The sequence below is a fragment of the Erpetoichthys calabaricus genome, chromosome 1, assembly GCF_900747795.2.
Source record: "Erpetoichthys calabaricus chromosome 1, fErpCal1.3, whole genome shotgun sequence".
NCBI classification, from domain to species: domain Eukaryota; kingdom Metazoa; phylum Chordata; class Cladistia; order Polypteriformes; family Polypteridae; genus Erpetoichthys; species Erpetoichthys calabaricus.
The window spans coordinates 243,835,720-243,852,461 of NC_041394.2; the positions used below are offsets into that span (position 1 = coordinate 243,835,720).

The 16,742-nt window shown below is 35.9% G+C and overlaps 1 protein-coding gene across 1 annotated transcript in view; it reads left to right on the forward strand.

The window, feature by feature from the left end:
* Positions 1-16,742, forward strand: part of plxnc1 (plexin C1) — a 175,217-nt gene that overhangs the window by 118,294 nt on the left and 40,181 nt on the right. The window contains exons 15-23 of the mRNA XM_051931202.1: positions 2,114-2,290; positions 4,458-4,548; positions 5,359-5,541; positions 5,614-5,772; positions 7,386-7,482; positions 8,768-8,869; positions 9,689-9,792; positions 11,155-11,196; positions 13,784-13,917. Of these exons, the coding sequence (XP_051787162.1) occupies positions 2,114-2,290; positions 4,458-4,548; positions 5,359-5,541; positions 5,614-5,772; positions 7,386-7,482; positions 8,768-8,869; positions 9,689-9,792; positions 11,155-11,196; positions 13,784-13,917 (1,089 nt within the window). The remainder of the gene's footprint in view (positions 1-2,113; positions 2,291-4,457; positions 4,549-5,358; positions 5,542-5,613; positions 5,773-7,385; positions 7,483-8,767; positions 8,870-9,688; positions 9,793-11,154; positions 11,197-13,783; positions 13,918-16,742) is intronic.

Sequence of the window (16,742 nt, forward strand, 5' to 3'; positions counted from 1 at the left end):
CTGTTGGTCACACTTTTATAGCAATGGCATCTCATTTATAAATACCTCAAAAGTCAAAAGACTTAAACAAGAACTAAATTTATCTTACTCATTATATTCCTGCAGTTAAACTTTTGTTACTGTAAATAAAAGTGCCAGGATGTGTATTTATAATCCTGTTTTTCAACAATGCAGACAAGCCAGTGGTTCCCTTATGTGACGTGTTCATTCTGTGGCATCCTTCACGGACTGGCAGTTTTTCAATAAACAATCTGTTTCTGAAAACTGTACTTCATGAAGATATTTTCAGATAATGTCATTCTTCTAAGGTCTTCTAATATATAAGGCTGATGTTTGTTTGTCCAGTGTTCAAATCCACACCGCTAAACCTGTCTCTAACAGTTTCAGATTTTGCACAGATTCCCCATTTGTACAGGTGAAGACCTTAGGTTATGTTTCACTCAGACCCATGAGCAATTTATTTAATAATCACAATTGCACTTTATTCCATTTCAGACACTACCAAATAGCCCTGATAGTCATGAATACAGGAAATAGAAGACATTTAGCAAAGCACATTTGATCTGTAAAGTATACTGTTTATCCTTATATCAATATTCGTCATTTGCAGTGCCATTTTTGCTAAATGTTACATACAAATTGAATCATTACAATTGTAGTTTACATAGCTATAATAAAGGTGCAAGAAACTACAGCAAAAATGAGGGCATTTCAGAAGCAATAAAGAAATAAATACATTAGAAAAGTAGATAAATGAAAATCATATTCTAATAAATCCAGCACAGGTTTATGAGAAGAATATCCTGCTTATTGGATGATTTTAAATGGAATAGTGGAGTAGAAGAAAAAATCAAAGCCTGTGACTAAAACACCTCAGATTTTTTAAAAGGCTCTGATGCAGTCCCATACCAAAGATTAAGCCTGAAAGTAAAAGCAATTGAAATCAGAGGTAATTTAGGAAAATTGATTTCTCGTTGGTTAAGACATAGAGAAAGAGTACAACTAAAATAATAAGATAAGAATGCTCCATATGGGATGACGACATTAGTGAACTCGCTTGGAGGTCTGTCCTTGGACTGTTACTTTTAATTTCTAACTTATATTAATAACATTCATTTTGGTATAGTTAATAAAAATGTACAATTTGCATATGATACAAAAATTAATAGGATAGAAGATACTGAAGAGGCAGCAGAAACCATTCATAAAGACCTGGACAATCTTCATAATTGGGGAAACAGTGCTACAACATAGGCAAAAAAGAAAAAAAATAATTATACATGCAAGATGGGAGACAATGTTTTACAGTCAGGAACCTCTGAAAGCATTTAGGAGTTTGCATTGACAACACAACATACTCATTATCTAGGCAAGTTGTACTAGCAATTAAAACATCAAATAAAAGTTACATTATAGTGTGAAAACTGTTCAGTGTAATCCAAGGGCACAGTGCTCAGACTCTGTAATGTGCTGGCAAGACCACATCTGGAGTATTGTGTGACTTTTGGACACTACTCTAAAATAAGACACAGCAGCACATTAAGCAGAGAAAAGCAACCAGGTGCATTTAAATACTAAAGGGCTTATCTTACTCTGACTAGCTCAGGGAGTTAGTCTTGGCCACAGAATGTTATGTGGGGTCTTCCAAATTCTCAAAGGTAACAATGAAGTCGATCCAGGAGAACTCTTTCAACTAAATAGTGAATCTAGTACTCAAGCCCACCAATGGAAATTATGGGAGAATCATTTAAGGATGAAGCCAGAAGGCATTTCTTCATGTAAATAGTTACAGGAATACATGTAATTGAAGCAGAAACCTTGACTAGTATCTGCATGAGTTATTGGGACAACTAACAAATGAGCTTGATGGACTGAATGATGTAGACCAAACTTGTCAAGTTATACCTTTAATGATTATCCACAATTAATTATAGTTGCACAGTGAGCAGCATATGTTTTTTAATTGGAGTTGGTCTTGGAATATTAAATGCATACGGTTAAATTCATTGTGACCCTCAAAATGGACTGCAATGCAAAAGATGCTTACCAGATTCTATCAAACCCCAATTTTCACATGAACTGAAAAAGTATATCTTGTTATATTTTCTTTAAGGCTCCAGGTTGAATCCTCAACAGAGACTGAAATAAAATTTGCCTTGCCAAAGGCAAGCAAGGGAAATGCAGAAGTGTGTGTGAAGTTGCCTGATGGTAGATGTCATGGATCTGCTAGGGTGACCTATCGTCACAAACCATCTTGTGGGAGTATCTTTCCAAGTACCATGTGGGACAGGTATTTTTGCTACCTATGCTAAAATGTATCAATAATAGTAATTGACAACACAACATGCTCATTATCTAGGCAAGCTGTACTAGCAATTAAAATATCAAATAAAAGTTACATTATAGTGTAAAAATTGTTCAGTATAATCCAAGGGCACAGTGCTCAGACTCTGTAATGTGCTGGCAACACCACATCTGGAGTATTGTGTGCCATTTTGGTCACTACTCTAAAAAATGTTATACAGTTTATAATAGTAACAATAAAATAGTGGGGACTCTCAAATAAACAAAAGTAGCTTTCTCAACCTACTCAAACTTGATTTGGACACAGAGTTTATAACAGGTGTTGTGGTTTCTGTTAGTATATTGTTAGTTCTGATTGTTAATACAGATTTTTTTTCAGTAATTTTTATGAATTTTCTTTTAATCTTTGAATATACTTATTTCTGTTTTACCTTGATTCACCTTTTTTTTACTGCATGTACATTATGTTAGTTGAATATATCTAATAGAACACTCATCCTATAGTATCTTCTGCAGACAATTAATAAATACTTAATTGACAAGCTTTGTGCATTATTCAGGTTTCATCAAAATCATCAGTTTTGAAACTAAAGGAGTTTCAAATCACTATAATCTTTTTACCATTGGATATAACAAGTGTTTATTTTTTCTGGTCCTCACAATACAGCACAATGTAAAAAAATGGCTACCAAACAAGTAAATCTCCAGTAATACCTAGGTACTGTTGCATATGTTTTTAAGATTCTTTTTAACAGGATGGGGTAAGGCAGAGTCAAACCTAAGCAGGTCTGTTATTCAAGAATTGTACAATGTATAGGACAACATTAGCAAAATGATCTGATGGTGTGTTGTGATAGTGGATTGGTAGTGAAATGGGCACCTTTGTACTCAGAACTGGTTTCAGCTCTCTTTCTGAATATTTACTGGAAATGATCCTTTAAAATGCATGAAGGGACTGACAAATATATACTAATTTAGGTCTAATTGGGGTTATTATTTAGTAATTGTGAATTATAGTCGATTACACATATGTTTAGAACACATTGGCATATCAAACAATACAATACTTGAACTCAACCAACAAGACTGTAGGCAGCAGCCATGTATCTTACTAGTATCCTGAATTGTTTATGAGAGAGAGATTTCTGATCTGGAGTATGTTTTATATATTGGCTATTTGGCTAGTTTACCTAACCAGGAAATGAGAAGGTTTTTCTTACTGTCTCTACATAACTATTACCATGGTCTGAACTGCATAATGCAATCTGAAAAGGAGAATAGGCATAAAAAAGCACACACTCTAGCATTAGTATTAAACCACACCACTTCTCCTTTTGAAAACATTTTTGCTTTTTAGAGGTTTTTTTAATTTTCACACAGCAAATTTCAGTTTTTGATTAGATGTATGCTTGTACATTATGTTTTGCATTTCCATTTGACCCTACAGTTTATAATAAGGAGTGCTTTCTTTTAATGCCGTATGTATCACACAAAATGGACTGAGTGAATTTTGGCCTTTAGCCAATTGTTTATCTTCCTTGATCTTCCTAATCTGTTTTTATTGTGTCATGTGTAATCCTGCTGAAAGGTTTCAAACAGAGGTGTCCTTGGGTGCCACTGGTTTGACTTTGTGTCGAATGTGCTGTTGCTGACAGCATCCAGAATGAGCCACATTACCCTCATTGTGATGGAGTGGCACTTACGGCACTATGGCCATGTGGCACGATTCCCCGAGGGTGATCTGACTCATTGTTGAGGACCCAAGTGGCTGGACCAGGCCAAGGAGACAACCAATTAACACCTTTGTTGTGGCAGATAGATGGTCATTTCTGGAGGGTGGGACTGGATCGCATGTCTGCCTTGGGGGTTGCCATCCAGGATCTCGAGCTGTTTTGTCATGTGGTGGGTGTGGCAACACGCTGTACCAGTGCATGCTTCCCAACCTGACCTGACCTGTACAGTTTAAGTCACTGTACCCGTTTTGACTTTCCTGCTTACTGTGGCTAAAGGTACATGATTAATATAACTAATGCCACTTTAATTCCAAAATAAAATGCTTTTATTACATGACTTTGCACCAAGTGATGTTGTTTTCCGATGTTTGATTTCATTAAATTAAAATTAAATTGTGTTTTTCCTCAAATTTTAAACAGTGGAGGAAGATATCTGAATATTAATGGGACATCAATGAATTTAGTGGAAGAAGTAATATTTGAGAATTATACCATTACTTTGGAACTTTTGGTGAGCCATGAAAAATTTTGTTGCATGTTATGTAGGTATAAATTAGAAAAAAGCATGTAATTTATAAAACTCAATTAAATAAAGTTCAATGAAAACAATGCACTGCATTTATTACTGTGTGATCTGACAATGTTTATTCCTAGCAACATTCAAGGTGAATCACATGAAAGTGACTTACCTGCAGTTGTGCTTAATACTATTTAAATAAATAAAATAAAGCATGCACCACTTAACCATTTATTATCTACTGAAAAGCTTCATATTTTACAGATTCACTATATTTTAGTAATAGCATGAAACAGCAGTGACTGTCCTTCTAGAAACAAGGATGATCAAAATACAGTATATTGCACTTCACAACATAAGCAACATGTGTATTATATAGAAGAAGTTGTTTTTAATATAATTAGTTTTATTTGATAATTAGAGCTACTTTGGAGTCATGTTTAATAAATACAATTTTTGTTTTACACAACAAACACAGCTCTAAACAGTTTTACAAGCCCAGAAATACTCTGTACAGTAGTATGTATTTGTTATAAATGGAGAACTGACAAGTTGAATTATATACAAACTCCACCCAGACATTAAACACCCTAGAATGTAAGCCCTGGCTCCTTTAACCATAAGTCACATCATTGCATCATGCCTTCTTCTAATATAATTTTATCCTTATTCATGTCTCTTTAGGAACGTTTCCTTTTTAGAATGGCTAAGTATGGTGTATGTACTGCATATGGCAGATGTGAAAATCATAAAGTGGCTAATCTGTAATGCTAATAAAGTGTTATTTGTCATTTCTTTTTACAGGGGAGAAATGTTCGTTTTAAAACACCCAAACTTACCAGTCAGCCCTCCAGATTGCATTCTGTTAAACTGGTTGTAGTAGGAGAGGAGCTTATATGTGAAACGAACATTAGGTCATATCCAGATGCAGAATTCCAGGGCTTCACAACAACTGCTGTTGGGAATCAATGGCAGATAACAATTAAGGTATTTTTCTTTTTTTTCTTTTTCATATGTGAGTAACATTGAGACTTAAACTTATTTTGTCTCTCTTTTCAGAAAAAGAGTGATCAGCTGGGCATTACAAAAGATGATGTAATTGTTGATGCCATTGTCAATAATAAGATATATCCATGTCCTGTTGTGGAGGATATAGTTAATGATACAATTATCTGCAAAACGGATGCTTCAATTGGCCTGTCTGGTCTTAAAGTGCAGGTATAATGTTGTGTACATCCATTTCTGCTGGTAATCATGAAATCTGCTTTCTTGTACTACAAAGTATACTGATCAAAAAAATTAAAGTAACACTTTTATAATCAGAGTATAGCATCAAGTCAATAAAACTTCTGGGCTATTGATCTGGTCAGTTAAGTAGCAGAGGGGGTTGTTAATCAGTTTCAGCTGCTTTGGTGTTAATGAAATTAACAACAGGTGCACTAGAAGGGCAACACTGAGACGAACCCCAAAACAGGAATGGTTTAACAGGTGGAGGTCACTGACATTTTTCCCTCCTCATCTTTTCTGACTGTTTTTTCACTAGTTTTGCATTTGGCTACGGTCAGTGTCACTACTGGTAGCATGAGGCGATACCTGTAACATCGTTCAGCATGACCAGTTTGGTGGTGGGTCAGTGATGGTCTGGGGAGGCATATCCATGGAGGGACACACAGACCTCTACAGGCTAGATAACAGCACCTTGACTGCCATTAGGTATCAGGATGAAATCTTTGGACCCATTGTCAGACCCTATGCTGGTGCAGTAGGTCCTGGGTTCCTCCTGGTGCACGACAATGCCCGGCCTTATATGGCGAGAGTATGCAGGCAGTTCCTGGAGGATGAAGGAATTCATACCATTGATTGGCCCCCACGCTTGCCTGAAATAAATCCAATAGAACACCTCTGGGACATTATGTTTTTCGGTCCATCCGACGCCTCCAGGTTGCACCTCAGACTGTCCAGGAGCTCAGTGATGCCCTGGTCCAGATCTGGGAGGAGATCCCCCAGGACACCACCCGTTGTCTCATTAGGAGCATGCCCCGATGTTGTCAGGCATGCATACAAGCACGTGGGGGCCATACAAACTACTGAGTACGATTTTGAGTTGCTGCAGTGAAATTTCGGCAAAATGGACTAGCCTGCTGCATCATTTTTTCACTTTGATTTTTGGAGTGTCTTTGAATTCAGCCCTCTGTAGGTTGATAATTTTCATTTTCATCAAACGATGTGGCATCCTTTTGTTCCTAACACATTACCCAGTCCATATCAGTATAAATATCCAGCAGGATTTTTTCCCCTCATTGAGATCTGATGTGTTTTTAGTGTTCTTTTAATTTTTTTATCAGTTTGTAAAGGGTATCTTTCCATAAAAATCATCACCTTTTCATTGTTTTGAAAATCATTTGTACCATGCCTGGTACAAGGGTATATGTGTAGTGAGTAATGTCCTTGTGGGCAACTGGCAACAAATGTTCTGTGCTCGTGCATCGGTCACCTGCTTGTATGTAAGCATGGCAGACATTTTGCACAAACTAAATCAGCAGATGTTTTTAGCATGAAGTAATTGTACAACTCCTGAAGGAAAGTAATAAGAAAACAAGAGGCAGCAGGCTGACATCACAAGTCAGGCACTGCAGCCATGTACAGCTGTATTAATATTTATTTCATCATTATGGTCTTGGCCGTTGGCTATTTAAAAATACTCTTTTTTTTCTATGTACTAATAGTTCTCATGTAAATTGTTGCGCATATTTAAAGAAAACTGAAATAATCTCCAAAAGTTCCACTCATAATGGAATTAATAAGTATATGGTTTTATTTGTATTTTATAGATCAGGCTTGGAAATTTTTCTACTGTTCTTGAACAGCCTTTTAATTGGTTGTGGCTTTTACTTATAATCCCTTTCATCTTCATATTTTTGATTATAGGTAAGTTTATAAAATCATTTACCATTTCCATATATTTGACCATTAAAAATATTCCATGTAGTTTATGTTTACACTGTTTTGCTGTGTTCAGCAGGTACAACAGCATTCTTGTTTACGCTTGACCTTTCTGTTATTTACTCTGAAACAACAGCATAAGCACAATATACATACAGTGCCTAAAATATATAGTACTTAACAGAAATGTAACACAAAACATAGTGTAACATAACAACTGTTTTCTTTGACTCTTAATATATAAAATATATATTTGTGCAACTAGTAAACCTTTTGCAGCAGGAAATAAAAACATATTGAACAGTTTAGCAGTTATAAAAAGGAATGTGGCACAAATATTAATGACATCTAAGAATAAATAATGACCAGCAGCATAAAAACATTCTATGGTTAATAATTGTTAGTAAAAGCTAGTAATTGCTAACAATTAATTAATTAATTAACTAACTATTTTCATTATGACTGTTGGAATCTTCCTCCTCCTCATGTAATCACGCAAGCAAAAAAGTGTAATGCATGTGGTTCTTCAGGAACTCACACAGGAGGACCTTTGTTGTTTTACTCAAAGCAAGTTTACATTAAGATCATACAGAGGAGAGAGAATGCAACTGCTGTTGGATTGGACTTTTGTTTTGTAATACATAAGCATCCGCATGTCCTCGCATTCCCTATGTGTATCACAGATGCTGCACAAAATGGTGTGGATACATTTTTAAGCAAACAAAATAGTTTAGTTTTCAAGTGGCACTGTATTTGGCGAATCAGTAGATACATTAAAGTCTGATGGACCTGGATATTTGCATGAAGGCAAATAGTTTGGAGGTTCAGTATACTAATTTTAATAACTTTAAGTAATATATAATCAAGAACAACAGATCACTGTTTTGTAAAAGATGCTGTAAAATGCATAATTTAATTTATTGCTTACAAATTATAATTAGTATAGAAACAACATACGTAGCAGCAATAAAACCAGCCATGAAGTTACACAAATTATTCCAAGGATCTTTGGAGAAAAAAAATAAACTAAAATATAAATCACGAACTCAGCTTAGCCTGATTCTATGGGGTTGTGTTAAAGCAACAATAATGTCCAATATCTGAAGAACGCAATATACCTTATTATACCTAATTAGAATTCCAGTGGTACTATTATACAGTACAGTGTATCTACAGAACATAAGAGAACTAAAGTAACGCATATTTCTAGCGCTGAATGTTAAGTATATTGTAGACATATTCCTGTTATGCTCTTTCTATTTGTCTTGAGGTGCCTGCTGCATTACCCGCCGAAAAGAAAAGGAACTTTCAAGAAAATTAAGTCAACAGCTGGAACTTTTAGAAAATGACATTCGAAATGAAATAAGAGAAGGTATCTAACATAGGAAATTGAGACTTCTCAAGCCAGTGTGGCATAGTATCCCTGCTATCAGAAAATTACAACTGTTGTAACCTTGCTAAGATTTAACATTCAATTCTATCTTTTGTTTTCTTTTATATTTTAATACAATGCAATGAAGATTTCACAAGAAAGAGTAGACTGAGTTCTCATTATTGCGTATTGTAATGTCTCTGAAATATTTTCAAATATAGTACTTAATTATGAGTTCATTTCTTTTTAACCAATATTACAATGCATTGTGTGGAGACAATTTGAACAAGGTAAAGAGCTGAGGACCTACATGGTAACCCTAGTTAATGATCACAACCAAAAATTCCCTTAAAGATAAACAAATGAAAAGATCAAGTTGGGACCATCACAGCCCAGACTCCTATATCATCAATAATAGAAAATTAGCTCTGAAGGCAGAAATCTGACCTCGTCAGACATGGGTTCAGTACAGAATGCTGACTTCCAGTCTTCGGTCCTCTTATACAATGTGGAAGAGGTGGGACTTCTGAGGCAGAGGAGTAAATGATGTCACTGTTCATCATCTTCCAGTCTACAAGAAAAATGAGAAAAGGAGTCAACATCCATGTCACCCTTCTCTCCAGTGTCCTTGTTCTTACCTCAGAAGTGAACCAAAGATGCTCTGTAGGCATGCGCATGAAGGCCTATGCATTCTAAAGTTTTAGTAGGATTTTTACTTGAAAAAAAAAAAAGTTTTTCTTTATTATTTGAAATCTAACCAATAAATGTTGATTTACCTAATTAGAAGACAAAGTAACCTTGTGCTGCATTTCTGTATAGGTTTTGCTGAACTACAGACAGAAAAATCTGATTTAATTGAAGGTTCTGTAGTCCTTCCCTTCTTGGACTATAAGCATTTTGCCAACAGAATATTTTTCCCTGAGGTAATACAACTTTACTCTTTAAATTACATTCTTTAGATTTCTATCCTTGAACTGATTATTTTTCAAGACTACATTTAGTGATTTTTTTCCATGTTAATGCATGCTTTGAAATTATTGGTAAGTGGCATTAATATTACAACCTATGACAGTAATCTAGGATAATCATATCTGTTTTAAGGGGTAAAGAAAGAGCACAGACATCTGACCAAGGTTAGCTACTGTTTCTTTAATATAACACAACTTGCAGTCATTCAGATGGATTCTTCACAAACAATTTGTTGAGGTTGAAAAGGAATCTGCATTTATTTAAGGCAGCAATGTTTGCTGCTTTCTCATTTAATAATTGGTATTATCAAGCAAACAATGTTATGTTCAGCTATGGAATGCCATGGAATTTGTCAAACATGCTTCTCTGCCCTCATTATTTTGTAAATCTTTGCTAAGCATATTCTTATAGAAGAATATGAGCCTCATGCATGACTCAAAGAAATTGTAATTTTTTAAGTGTTATATTTTTTGTAAAATCCAAATATGATCAACTATTTACATGAAGTTTAAAAAAATGCTGGGCAGTAAGGTATTGGTAGTGTCTATGCTGTACAACATGTAATGTCTCATTTATAAAAAAAGTTTTAAATCTGTCAAAGCCCACATTATGTTCATAACTTATCAAAATATACTTTATATATTCATTCGTATGCAGTGTTTTCTAATGTAAAAAAAGAATTTACCTTGCAATGTATAAGTGATAAAAATATATGAAATTTTTAAGCACTTCCATTAAGCTTTAATTTGTTTTGAATCATAGCTTTCAAATTTGTTTTTGAACAGCATGATTAGTGATCACAAATTAAGTATATAAATTTATGATTTAAATGTATCAACTAATAATAAGCAAGTATTACACCCAGCCCAGCAAATGGTTTGGGCAGAGATAGACTGGGTTGTTAAATCTGAGCCAAAATTCAACCAAAATCAAACTTTAAATTTTCAGGTGTGTTTTAAATAAAAAGACGTCCTTACAGGCAGCTGGTGTATTATCTTCTGTGTTCCCATTATTTTAGTAATATTGAGAGGAAAAGGTCCTGCAAGGCCATTGTGTAATAGAACAAAATTATAGTTCCTTGCAATGGTCATGATCACATTTCATTGCATTAGCTTCTGACCCTGCCTGTTTGTCTTCTTGCACATTGTGCTATGTCATTATGTGTATGTCTATGTATGCATAACCTGTGGCACCCTGTGATGGACTGGTGCCTTGTTCACGGTTGTTTCCATAGCTCCCCATATCCCTAAATTTGATTGAGCAAGTTTAAGGAAGTTATGTATATTTTTTCATGTTCATTATTATTTATTTTTCAGGCTGGGTCTAATTCAAGATGTTTTGTTAATGATATATGCGCAGTAAGTTTTCACTTTATATCTTTTTAATTTTTGATGAAATGTAACATAGTTAATGTAAATCTTCCTTTAGTATAAAATTTCCATTAAGTGAATAAAGCACCTATTGTATGTAAAAGCAGGAACTGTATAAAGGCTAAATAATTGAGGTAAAAATTAGAAAAAATATGCTGCAACTTCAAATTGTTACCTTGTTTTTCTGCATTTCAAAAAAATGCATTAATGTAGTTATCATAGTTATTGTATGTAATTTCAGTTACATTTTAAGCTCTCACAAAACAATTGTAGTTTCTTTAATGATTAAATATAGATGCTGTTTCTTGAAGGTGTTCTGGTTTTCATCCCACATTTCAAAAGCAAGTGTTAGGCTGTTACCTCCAAACTGGCATGGTAAAAGTAAGTGTGGATGTGTGGCCACATCCTGTGACAGACTGTGGCTGTCTATGTCCCTACAGCTGGATTAAGTGGGTTAAGAGAATGGATGGATGGATGATTGCTTAAAATGCTTTTATAACTTTTTTCTGTGTTGATTTTGTTCAGGTACTAGTAACTGCTAACTTTTACTTTCTGTCCAATGCACTGTTTTATGTCAAGATGTCCAAATCCACTCTTTTTGTTTCTTGTCAAGAATTAGAAGGGTTGTCCATTTACTAATCTTATTTTACCCTTTATATTCAATACAATGAAGAACTTAGTTGTGTGTGTGTTTTTTTTTTCTTCTTAGTAATAAGCTTACTGATGCAAGTGATAAATAACAGCAAAAAAATAAAAAATGAGCAGCCTTATTCGTTTGCTTCCCATTCTGCACTCTCCCCATGTAGAAGGTATAGTGGACTTCTAGCCAGGATGGGTCTAACGTGTTGTGCATGACCATGTCATATAAAATTTACAGCACATTCTGTGTGTGTGTGTTTTTTTCTTTGTGTTCATGTTATAAGTGAAATGGTACAGTAAACGTCTGCTGCTTAAATTTCAGTTGAACTCATCACAGAGGTTTTGTCTGCGCAGTTCTTGTTGCTGTGCCAGTGTAGACTACAGACAGGGCAGCTCTAGTTTATGTGAAGTCAAATACAAAAAAGTTTTTAGTCATCTTCTTTTTTGCTGATTCTCTGCTAACTTCCCCTTTCTGTTTAATCAGTCATCTTTTTTTGTTATCTCTCAGTGTATCAGAGCTTGTTTTTGCAAATGTGCACTAATTACAAGGGGCTAATTATAGTTTTTTTGTATTGCATTATTTTAGAATTTTTTGTGAGGTCATTGCCAAAGGTTGCAGTTTTTAAATGAGTACTTAAACTGATTTTATTACTCCCTTGGCATGGATCACCTGAGCAGTATCTAGTGTCCGCCTCTCTGATACAACTAGGGGAACAGAAGGGAGAGAAAAGCTGGGGAAAAATTCTGGCTGGACCATGTGTACTCTCTGATGTTGAGAGACACAGAAGTAGTGATTATATGAAATACAAAACTAATGATTCAGAATAGAAAACTTCCCACTTTTGTCTTTCAACAGCTGCTATAGTTAACCCAGCCCCACCTCTTATACAATACTGCCTTTAGATCCTGCCATTTTATTCTATATCTTCCTGTTTTCTTGAGAACATATAGTATGCTTCTGGTTGGTAGAGTGTAGTAGATGCAGAAAACCAATCCATTTGCTTAGCCCACATTTGTCAGTATGGTGCTGAACATTAAGCCAAAGCAGGAATCAGTCCTGATTAGAAAGAGGAAGAAATCCAAACAACCTACAGAAAAGTCACTTGTATATGGAGGGAATAGGCAAACTCCACACAAACAGTGTGACTGAGGTCCAAGAGTGGTGAGCAGTGGCTGTCGCAATTTTAATACTATGCTGCCCTGCAGAGAAACACATTAAAAGTAAAGTTTAATTAATATAATACAGTATTACCAGCTACTGTACTACTGACTTTTTTCTTCTTTTACAGGCTCTTTGTCATTTAGCATAAGTGCATACCTTACATTTGTGGAGATTTGTTCTTGCGGTTGTAGTTTGATACACTTTCAAGATTATATTGAGTAGCTTAAATTATTTAAAATAAAGTACTAACTCGATGTTGTTTAGCCAATACCTAATTAGTCATATACAGGTTAAACAAACAAGCACAAGCTCTGCACTGAATGCTAGTTCATCATGGGGTACCAATATACGCAAACTTATTTATATCAGGGACAATTTAACATAACATTAATTAACCAGCCTAATCTAATTTGGGGTAGTGAAAGAATGGAGCTTCACCTGGCAGCATTGAGCACCAACAGGCAGAAGCCAATCCCAGATGAGGTGCCAGTCCATTGTATGGCCTACTCCTACACACGGCTCCATGTGACCAGTTTACAAACACCAGTTAACCTAACATTGCCATCTTTAGAATGTAGAAGGAAAACCGGAGCACCTACAGGTATAAACACAGGACTAAGGAAATATGAATCAAGCACTGCTTTCTGCCACACTGTGCCACTCCACAAACATACTGTATGCATTGTATATAATGTTTTACAGTTTCATCTATGCTTAATCACTATATTTTATAAGTTAAAATCTATAATCTTTATGACAATCCTTTGATTGTAGCCTTTTCAGGATACTCAAGAACTCAATACAGATGAATTCTCCAAGGCATTATTTGACCTTCTGAGTAACAAGTTGTTTCTTATCAGCCTTGTGCACACATTAGAAGCACAAAAGACATTTACCATCAAAGATCGGTAAGTTCACATTTGCCATAATACTACTGTTGCACTGTTTATGCATATGGGGTCAATGATTATTTTATCTGAGACTTAAGCTAAATTGATGTGTTCCTGCTTATGGAGTAAGACCACTACTAAAATACTGTGTGTAGTTTAATCTGCCAGGAAATGCAAAATCCACCTAATGGTATAAAAAGTGTCACTTAATATAAAAATGAAGTACAGGCGACTAATAACATGTTCAACAATTTGTATGACAAAGGGAAAGCTGAGTGAGGAACTAAAAAATTTAGGTTTAAGTGTTTGTTCCTTATTTTGCACAGTTGCTAAGTGAAAAAGGCAGCTTGAAAGGGACTAGCAGTGAACATTCACACATCTAAAGTCATTAAAAATAGTACAAGATACAGTGGACTAAAAAACGACTTCTCAGTTTTAGTTAAAAGGCTTGTTAGGTCATCAGTCTACACCAAGAAAAACTGCAGTCTGCCACTCTGCTGTGTTAAAATGGGCATTTTCTGTTGATTTTATTTGGTGAATTTGGATCCTTCTACAGAATGTAGAAATAAAAACAGAGTAAAGCATGAAAGCACTTTTAGCTAGAGGGTATGAAGTCGGGGACTTCGATATAAATGTACACATCTGCTTTTTAACACAAATAGCCAACTTCTTCATTCAGCCAATGATGTATCTGCAACGCCACATACATGCAGACATAGCTGAGAAGTTTCATTGATGTTTGACCAAGCAGGAAATAGAGAAGAATGTGTGATCTTAGCAACTTTAACTGTGCAACATAAGTTGATTCCACCATTTTGGAAACAATTGCCCTTTTAGGAGTTTACAGATAATTATGTGATAAACAAAACTATGCAGAAAGATGGAGTTCCTTGATCAAAAAACATCGTATTAATGAGGGCACTGGAGGAGAATGGCCATTCAAACTAGCAGAAAGGCCTCAAATACTCACATCACAGCTCTTTACAACACTGGTCTGTATAGGGACATCTCTTAACAGAACATTTTTGACCATGAAGTGGGTGGGCTAGTGCTGTAGAAGACCGTGTTGAGTTTCATTCCTCTTAGCTAGCAACAGGAGGACGAGGCTACAGTGAGTATGTGATCACCAAAACTGGATAACCTAAGACTAAAAAAATGTCATCTGATCTAATGAATCTCAGTTCTGCCTTGACATATACAGTACATAGAGTCAGAATTTGGAAAAACGGCATAAAATAATTGATCCATCTATGACGATGCAGGTTTTTTTTTGGGAGTTCTTTTACCCGACACCATTGGTAATGTAACCAGATGAACTGGACAATGACGACACCAATCGTAGCAAGGGGATGGTGCAAAAAGGTGCAAGTGCTTTTATTACAACAAAAAAAAATCCAAAAACTGTTAAAATAAATAGTGCAGTTTTCAAAGTGCGATAACTAATCCATAAAACCAGTGAAAATTGCAAACGTTTAAAACCAGGCTAAAGCGATATTAAAGTCCTGTAGCAGACATTGGGGTCACACCAGCCAAGCACAGCTCCTTCCCAGTCTCTCCAGCTCACCCAAGGCTTGCTCAACCGGAGACTTCAGCCACCACGGTCCTCACACTACTGACCCCCATCTTGGTTGCCTCCATTGGCATCTGCCATACCACTTGGGGTTGGTTGTCCTCCCATCTTCTTTCTCGCACTCGTAGTCGTCCCTCAGATCCCTAGGGCAGACTCCTCCATGATCATGGGTACCACTTTCCCATTCAGTGGGCACAATCCGTCCCTTGAGCGCCGATCCTTTGCTCCATCTGGGACCCCTGACCTCGCTGACCTCTCTTCTATGGCTGGCTGGCTGGTCCGCTTATCCGCTTTCTTTTGCCCCCAATGCTGCTCTCGCTGTCTAAGCCTATATCCTTTCAGTGTCTTTCTTTTTCTGTTCCCTGCTGGCCCATTCTTATACGGCTCCATGGACGCAGCGCCTCAATCATGCACCACAGGAAACCGATCGCACCCTCACATGCAGGTGCAACTTGCCCCAATTACACCGTCAACTCCCTGTGGCTTCACGATCATGCCCACGAAGACTGACATGGTGAATATTATTTAAAAGCTACCAATCTTTCGTAACCGCGGACCCACTACACCACGCAATCCTGCCTTGGCATATTTCAGGTCTCATAATGCCAGCCAGGCATCGTCTGAATTATACAGTGTACCTAGGTATTGTTCCTAACAATGTTCATCCCTATAGCCATACTGTACCTTTGTCCAAATGGATACTTGCCGCAGAGTAAAGCACACATTCTCTTAAGCTGGCTCCATAATCTTGAAAGTGACATTACTTAAACAAACCATACAATCCAATAGACACTTTCCGGATGAGGTGGATTGTTTGCAGCATTAATGTGTAGTTAGAAAATCTGATAGAAATGTGTGATGCAGTGCTTCAGCATGGATCAGATTCCATATAGACTATTTTAGCACTTAGTTGATTCAATAGTTCATTTCAGCCTTTTATGAAGGCAAAAGGAGGACCAACCCTGTACTAGTTAGCCATATCTAAGAATAAGACCTCGTAGTCTGTAGTAGGATCCCAACCATTTTGCATATTATAGTTTATGTTTTTAATATGATGAGTTTCAAAATATGGCATAATACTAAACGGAGAACCAACTACTAAAGATAGGTGATAATAGAGTGGTTTCTTGACTATGCACTGATAGCCCTAATAATACTGCATTATGGATAAGAACCTCTGCTCACTAGTTTTTGTAGCCAACATTTTTAGTTTATAAGTTCTAAAAATATCCATCTATTAATTATAACCTAATAAAATTGAACTTTAATTAGC